The sequence below is a fragment of the Haliaeetus leucocephalus genome, unplaced genomic scaffold, assembly GCF_000737465.1.
Source record: "Haliaeetus leucocephalus isolate CR32 unplaced genomic scaffold, Haliaeetus_leucocephalus-4.0 Scaffold351, whole genome shotgun sequence".
Lineage (NCBI taxonomy): Eukaryota > Metazoa > Chordata > Aves > Accipitriformes > Accipitridae > Haliaeetus > Haliaeetus leucocephalus.
The window spans coordinates 2,213,650-2,222,466 of NW_010972787.1; the positions used below are offsets into that span (position 1 = coordinate 2,213,650).

The following is an 8,817-nucleotide window of genomic DNA, read 5'->3' on the forward strand; positions in this document are numbered from 1 at the left end:
CATGCATGACACCTACTAAGAGAATTAACTTGCTGTCATCTTCTTAGGATATCACATATCATAATGCAGCTGCAAGAATATCTGTATTTGCAGGTGAAGTGCTGGAGTGTGATACACTGGTGGGAAATAATGTTTGTGAAGAAAGAGAAATTATTGCCACTGTTTCACACATAAGTCAGGAACCACGCTGAGTTATGGAAATTTAGATCAGGCAAGTGATTACTTCTAAACATCTATGACTAAGTGCGAGATGACCCAAACCCTTAAACCTGCTGCCTCCTGAGAAGCTACACAGAAAAATGAACTGGGATGGGATCAGGAGGTGCAGCAAGAGGATAGAACTGTCACACAGTAGGAAAGGAGACTCACAAAACCAGGCAGCTGAGGCATGGCAGCACAGCTCCTGATGTCCTGTATGTGCCTAACACCTCTCCCAGACTGTCGTTTCTGCTCACAAACAGGTCCCTGTTTGCATTCCTAACGGCTCCTTGGCAATCGGGTTCCCCAGGTGGCTCTGCAAGTGTCGGAAGTAGGGAGAAACACAGGATCTTTACAAGTTTGAGAATGTCAATAGAAAAAAGCCACACAAAAGAGAGAAAATGACTGAATCTAGCGCTCGAAGGTCTTTAAGCTTCCCTTTGTCTAAATTCATAATTTGTCTAAACTATGAATTATTAAAAAAGTTCAAGCCTACCCTCTGCACCAGTTGCTGCTTTAGCTTTATCTCAGCAGGTATCTACCCTGCAACACAGCAAATATTATCTCTGCATACAATTACTAGGCTGAACTCAAGCTTTTAAAAATATATTATTATTAAAAAAAATAAAAAATTAAACTTAAGGACCAGTAGATTAAACTGATAAAAATATATACACACACAAAACATCCCCACAAAAATCCTATGCACAACTTGCATCCTTTTCCAGATCCTGTAAAAAAAAAAGACCTGAATGTCAGTTACATAGGATTTTTCAAAACAGAACAGAAATAAAATTTTGCTCTACTTTGGGCTCCTTTGCAATGCTTGGGTAAATCTATGTGTCACAAACCCATAGACGTGAAAGCCTTCAGGTACCATCACTCCCAGCATTGTGGAAATATACTTCACTTTCCTGTTTTTTTAATCCAAGCTTGACAAACCTAAAAGGAATGACTGTTGGTAAGAAGCACAGTACAATAATAGGTTCTCTGCATTCACACTATGACAAAACAGTAGCCAAGCCATTTAGCATAAGTTTTAAGTCTACAACAGACAACTGCAAACCAGCTTATAAAATAACTGTCTGTTTAGGTCTCTTCAAACAAATCATGTCTGTTCCTCTCAAGGTTACTTAGATTTAATGTAAATTTTGTTTCATTCTCTCTGCAGTGGCAGCTTGAGCAATTCCAGATGAATTATTACTTCCACCTCTAAAATTTTTTGTCCCAAATAGGCTAAAAATAATAATTAAAAAAAAAAAGAAAAAGAAAAAAGAAAAAACAGCTATCTCCCTGCTTAGGGCTTCATAAGAGATGCACAAGAATTCCCCACTCTGGAGACAAACACACATCAGGATGCACAACTGAAATACCACAAACAAAAAACCCCTGCATAGAACTCTCACTCGATCTCTCTGTAAATCACATGATTAAAATGGTTCCATGTTTCACATTTAAGACAATGCTGCACCATATATAGCATCAGAGAGCATGCTGCAGAAACCGCAAAGCATGCTGTTCTTGTGATCCAGCTCTCTTCGACAATCTCATAAGACAATTTTAATAGTCAAAAGGGAACATACATAAGGAACGGATGAGCCATTTGGTCTGTTGAAAAAAAGGAAAAGCAGAGGCTTGAAATGCTGCAGAGGAGGAACTTGATTTTTAACACAGATAAGAGAAGACAATCAAAGGTTATATAGGAGGCACTCCACTGAGGATTGGGGGCTGGGGGAAGGGAAGGCAGAAGAGGGGGAAAAGTCTGGTTGTTTTTTTTTTTTCCTTGACCCAGGACAGGAGTTAAGCACATCCCACAGAAAACAATTTAGTGACAGCAGAAGGAGGTAGAATTGGGGAAGTGGCTAAAAGAACAAATTATTTGTTGCAGTCTCATTATCCTTTTTACACCTGATTCACCTTGGTGGAGATGCAGCTTACACAGAAAAGTGGCCTGTGGTAACTTCTCAAATGTTTCTGTTAGATTTCATACATACTAATGAGAGAAAAATGGATACTCTTCAGGAAGAATATGCAGCGGGTGAAGAGGAGTTAAATGACTGAGTTGAAAACTCCATAAAAGTGTTTCAGGAAACTCAGGAACCTATAGTTTATAACACTTGTAAGAAAAGTACGTGTTAAACCAGCATAAACTCTTCCCAGTTGTAGGAGACCATTGAACAGAAAGAGTTGGATAAACACTGATGTATGTATTGAATGGGTGAAAGATGAACCCAATAAACCCTCAGCATTTACAGGCACAATTTTAGACACACAGCCAGGATTTCTCCTACTCCCATTTTCCATCACAGGCAGTCTCAAGTTCCAAAAGTAAAAGAAGGTGCAGTGCCATCCAAATGTTTCACTTCAGCTCAGATACTCAAAGAATTTACGGTGTTACAAAGATGGGTGCGGAAAGCACATCTACATTAACTCATAAAAATATAAGATGCTAGAGAATAAAGTTTTAATTATTTACATTTCAATAGACAACAGACCCTTAAGTTCATAGCATGCAGAGAGTCAGAGACCTCCAAGTAACGTCTACTGAAAATGTACACTTGAAATTCTGGTCCTTTCATCCATAGTGTCTTGTAGGAAAACTGGGAGACAAGTGAGTGATGGCGTAACATAAAACCCCCGATTAAAAATGAAAGTGAATTTTTAGTTGACTGTTCTAACTGTAAAGGCATACAGAAAGCTCCTACTGTTGTTACCAGAGAAAAATTTGAGAGAAGTTATTTTTCATAATCTTAACTACTCATACTATCCAAGCCCTTTCAAACCAAGAACAAAAGCTTTACAGTTCACATCTAAAAGACGATTGGGAAGTACTGAAGCAATGAATGATCACAGCTACAACAAAAGAATAACACCACAAGCAGAGCTCCTGCTTTGGCTCAGATACTTGTGCTCAGCTCCCTGCTTTTCTTAAGCCTCTTCTCTCCCCTACTCCAAAGCCATCCTGTCCATGGACCAGTTTTGGCCAAGTTTTGAAGCTCAGTGGAGGTCTCACTGTAAGTATATGCCAGTAAGTTTCACCAAAGCTGCTGCATGGGTAGAAGAGACAAGCCCACACTCCCTGTTAGGAAGCAGCTGCTCATTTTCTGCCTGCCCTTCTGGCAAGCTAAGCAACACCAAACTAGCCACCGCACCCCACTTCTTTTTGACCAAATGGTAACTAGGGATCAAGGAAAGATGCCAACTACTGCAGAGCTGTCAGGAATGGTTTAGCAGATACAGAGTAAAACTGACAATGGAGGGGCTGGGGCTGCGGTGGGCACTGCAGACAGAGGGCTTGGGAGGGAGAAGAGGGACAGAGACCTTCTGCTGGCAGAAGAGTAGCAAGAGCAGACACAAGACAACTCCCCAGGAAACCAGGGTAACTAGTTTTGTTGCTCTCGGAACAATTTTTTCATTAGAGGACTGCCAAGAGAGCAGGTTTCATGCCATATAAAGGGCGCATGCCCACCCATCCTTATAAACTAATATGACCAATACAGTGCAAAGCACCATGTAAGATATAAGATGATACATAATCTTTCTACTCAAGCTGAGCATCTCGTTTACTAATACATTTGTATCCAGACTGAGCACCTCAACAGGAATTCTACTCATTTATAATAACAGAAAAGGTTCTCATTTGAGATGATAATATGCACAGCTTGAGCTGAGACACTACAACACAACTAAGGGCATCCAAAGCAGTTCAATTCCTTTATTTTGAAATTCATGAGAGGCATGTAAACATAGTTAACTGTTACTAATGATCTAACTTGTTTAAATTGCTGTTCCTTTTTCCTGAAAGATAACCCTCTTTTCCTACGGGAATGCTTTTTGCATGCTTAACATGCAAATGTTGTACTTCAGAGCTGGTACTTTAGCTTTTTCTGTAGTTTGAAATCAGAAGTTACTGACACACTGCTGTTGACATCACCTTGCCATTGTCTGACAGCTACTGTGTTAGCATTTTCAGTAGAGATTTCTTCTGGAGGAGGCAGATGGAATTACCTTCTCTCTACTCAACAGACTCTTCAAATGGGAGCATTACAACAGATCACCATGTGCTTCTCAATGTGGACTGTGCTTTGGGGAAATCAAAGCTATCTCCCTACTGACAAGACCTACTGCAGTCTCCTGGAACAATAAGGAGTTCAATTTGTACCATTAACACCAAGTTATGAATTCTAAATTAAACTGCTTTGTTTGCCAGGATTTTAGACACATTAGACATTACACTGTATTAAAAACACCCAAACCTTTCTCTAAGTAGATGCTTTGAAAAGAACACACAACTTGTTACTCCTGTAGCTTTCAAAATCACAGTTTTCCATGCTCTGTGGAGTTTGAGGCATGAAAACATACATTTACAAGACTAGTAGATCCGTAAAACAAGCCATTCTCCTTATAACTCTGGGCCCAGAGGAAGAGCCAGGACCGTGCTTTTCAGAACACAGAGTTCTCACTATAGAAGTAAAACCCTAACCTGAACAAGATTTTAATTTTTTTTTTTTAAATCTGCAGACAACTCAGCCAAAGTTAACTTGCTTTCTCTTCTTCTCAGTGCAGACTGCACTACAAATTCTGCTAGTGTTTTAGCAAAAGGGTTGCCTGTAGGAAAGTCTGGCTTCACCCATCAACTCCTGCTATGTGTGTCAAAACAGTGTCTTCTGACCATTGTCTAGCCAGTCTGTATTACAGCCTATCACCTACAAAAACTTTTGGGATAGGTAATAAAATACAAGTCAACGATAAGTGAAAACAAGCCACAAGAGCCCCACTCTTTCTGACCTTCCAAGGGATGTGGAAAGCAGACACAATCCATTCAATTCACTAACAGCATAATACAGCCATTGTTTACAAAAGCAATGTTAAAAGCAAAACATGTTTTGATAACGAGAAAGAACACATGAAATGTTTTTAAACTAATGAAAAGCTATTTTACAGTATCCCTTATGTATTTCTAGGTGTGCTTTCTTGCAAACAGAGCTCTGGGTAAGTTACACGTGAAAAGAAGAAATAATCTAGTAAGAAAGTGTTCATTCATGTTTTTCTACTTTAAAACATTAAAAAAAAATCTGAATGAGATGTTGCCTCGAGTCTTCTACAGTTCCTTCAGTTACAAGTGTTCACAGATTTTTTCCACTCTGCTGACATTCCCTCAACTTCTACACATTTGGTGAGAAAGGGCTATTTTCACCTTTCCAATTAGCTTAATAGCTAATTTACCTGATGGATCACAACTACACAGCAACAGTGGTCTAAATAAGCCAGTGTTCACCAGCATACAACAGAAATGCTTCAGAAAGACACAGTGATGCCGGCAGTTTCCACGGAAGGAAAACAACAGACTAGCTCATGAACCTCCTTTCATCTTATTCAGACCAGTCCTCCTCAGTGTTCACAGCCAGTATGTAAGTAATATAATTTAGGGTTATGGAAGAGGCATAACCAAGTAAATACATACTAGCAGTGAATTACAGACTAAGACTGAGTCCATCAGACACCAAAAGCAAGACATTGAGCAATACGTGAGCACCTCAGCACAGGAGGGTGGGGCAAGCAGCACAGAGAAGCAAAACTGAAAGGGAAAGAGTGATGTGATGAAAGAAGCAGCTACAACTTTACTACACCATCTTCTGCTTCGATTATTAGGAATCTTTTATGATACTACATTAAGCTTGGCTTCCCAATTGATCTACTAACTGAATACATATGTTTAACTCTTAATACATGAGCAGGGACTACAAGGAGGAAAACAACCAACCAACCAGGAAGAAGAAATAGTTGGGGGAACAAAGGCTTTCTCTTTTCCTGTTTCCTTGTTAGCTTCACATCTTAACAGTTATCTAATCTTTTAAGAATAACCTTTAAAAATAGACTGGTGTCTGTGGGGTTTCAATTTCTCTTTTACTCTCAGTATTTACTCGAAATTTTCTATTGTGTCTCCTCTTTTCTAAAGCTTCCCTTCCTCTGTCTTTCCTTTACCCAGGCACACATCAGCTGCATATTGTGCCCTTTGCCAAACACACAGAAATGCAACAAGCCGTAAGCCTTGCTTCTGCACCTGCTGTATGTGAACATCTGCAGAGACCAGCATCACCTCATTCATTAGCCATGCGCTAAAGGCACATCCTTGCTCTTCTTCATAGTACATAGCGCAGTAGTTCTCAAACCAAAATAAAATGTAAGGAGCACTATAAATCCTCTCTATGCTGGTTTGAACTCAACTGCAGTGTAAAACAAAAGCACACAAAGGGGGGAAAAAACCCCTAACACAAACCCCCTTTCTTCTCCCTTGATGAGATGACCTTTTATCAAGAGTGTAAACAAAATTCAACAGGTTAAAAACAACCAACCCCGCCCCGCCAAAACAAAACCCACAGCAGAAAAACCTCACAGGAAAAAAAAAAAAAATCCTTGTTCACCAAGTATGATTTAGACAGGTAACACTATAAAATTCAGTAACAGCAATAAAAATCAGCAAGTAATTTTCTTATTAAATGACCACTTTTTATTAATAGTCTGTATGTGCAGACATTAAGAATAAAGCTGATTTGTGAGCAAAAAGTGCCAGACGTCTAGAAACCAGATTTATAGATGTGAAAGTTCTTGCATAAACAGGAGCCAACCCTTTCAACAATTTTCACACAAATGAAACCCTAATGAACTCAGAAAGGCTCTCTGCAGCTTCTCTATGCCTGTGAAGGAGAAACTATTCACCAGCACCCAGCCCTGACCCACTCTGTGATCAAGACACAGAGCTGGGACTTGGGAGGTCAAGGTTCTGTTCCCAATTCAGCCACAGACCACCTGTGCGACCCTGGGCAAGTCTCTTAATCTCTGAAGCTTTGTTGTTCGTTTAAGAGAAGAAACGCATAGCCCTAACGTGCCTTTTGTCATACTGGTCAGACCGTTATGGGTATAGAAAACCTTCACATCACACCTGTAAAATGTGAGTCTATAACCTCGCACAGCTCCTCTCAGGACTACTGTAACAACTGTCCATGCCCCAGACCTCTAGTATTAAAGACTGTCTAGAATTTGGTTCCAAGTGTTTATAGTTTTAAGCACGATTTTCCCCAAAAGGTGGTACTATTTACTCACACAGACAGACAAGTAAACCATAGTAATCTGGCAAGTTTGGATACACTGGTATATTTGCAACTCTCTCATATTAACATTTCACGTAATATCCCAACAAGCGTTACTTTACAACTATATTTCTACTATTTTAAGTCCAAGTGACTTTTTGCCTGTGGCTTATGTTCCACTCCACATATGTAAAGCTAACACAAAAGGCTGTGAAATACCACTGGCGTTCAGGAAAGTTATCCAAAAACCTAAGTCCTGCAGAAAAAAAGTAACTGATTATTTCTAATGGAAAGATGTCTTTACAAGTTTGCCCAGATAAAAAGTACATGCATGCCTTTTATTTCTATCTAGGGATATCAAAGCATGTATTTTACACAAATAGCAATAAGTACAAGGACCTACAGACACTAAGTAGACCTATATGGAGCTTAAAATAGTTCTCAGTACTTTTGGGTTTTTTTTTTCCTTTTCATTTCAGCTGCTTTACTTAAACATGTCAAACGCTCAGTAACACATTCCTTAGTTTTCCTACGCTGCTTCCAAGTTTTACCAAGTCTGACAAATACTGCGCATCACCGTGCCACTCTGTTTACCCTGCCTGGAGAAAGCCAACATCCTCCTGAAGTTTCCTCCTGAAGACAGAGAAGGGTAAATATCATCCTGACCGACACCGCCTGCAAGTCAGATTTACATAACACCGAGACACGGCCTGACAAAACCCCATAAGCCCTAAATCCTTTCTCCTGCCCGCTTAAGTGGGACATTTTCAGCCTCAATGACACTGGGGTTCTTACTTGGGGGGGGAATAAATACACCCGTGAGGTGGTCAAGGAATTATTCCATATATCAGGAAAAGGGATCAACAACAGAAAAACAGAGAGGGGAAACTTCTCTGGGGGAGACACGAGGGGCAGACCCCTCACCGCCTCTCTGAGGGGCCTTGTCCCCAAAGGAAGCGCCCCAGACCCCCCGCTTGGGCCTCCTCTCCCCTTTCCCCGTCCCTCGCTTCTCCACAGGCGACCCCGGGCCGGGACCCCGCCGCCACGAGGCGCCTGAGGGCGGGCTCCCGCCGTCCTCGCCCGCGGCCCCGGACAAGCGCCTGAGTGGGGGGGGACAACAGGTAAACCCGGCCCCGGAGGGAGCGCCGGGGCCGCGGCGGGTGCGAGGGGGGGCTGCGTCTCCTCTCGCCCGCCTGAAGGAAAGCGTGAGACGGACGAAGGGAAAAGCAAACCCCGGCGGGGCGCAGGGGGAGAAGGCGGGTGGTGAGGGGTCCTCCCCGGCCGGCTGGCAGATCCCGGCGCCCGCGACCCTCCCCGTCCACTCACACACACAGAGCTCCACCACGTAGGCGTAGTAGGACCAGGCCACGACCAGGGCGATGAAGGCCACGGGCACCCAGGCCAACACCTTCTGGCAACACTTGAGGACGTGGGACGGCGCCATCTTCCCTGCCGGGGCACCGCAGGAGGCATCAGCGCCGGCGCTGCAACGGGCGGCGGCGGCTGCAGCTACAGCCGCCGCTGCGGA

The 8,817-nt window shown here is 42.2% G+C and overlaps 1 protein-coding gene across 4 annotated transcripts in view; it reads right to left on the bottom strand.

The window, feature by feature from the left end:
• Positions 1 to 8,793, bottom strand: part of ZDHHC20 (zinc finger, DHHC-type containing 20) — a 54,229-nt gene extending 45,436 nt beyond the window's left edge. For all 4 annotated transcript variants that reach the window (XM_010572647.1, XM_010572645.1, XM_010572644.1 and 1 more), the window contains exon 1: positions 8,616 to 8,793. In XM_010572647.1, the coding sequence (XP_010570949.1) occupies positions 8,616 to 8,733 (118 nt within the window). In that variant the 5' untranslated portion in view covers positions 8,734 to 8,793. The remainder of the gene's footprint in view (positions 1 to 8,615) is intronic.
• Positions 8,794 to 8,817: the final 24 nt, after the last annotated feature.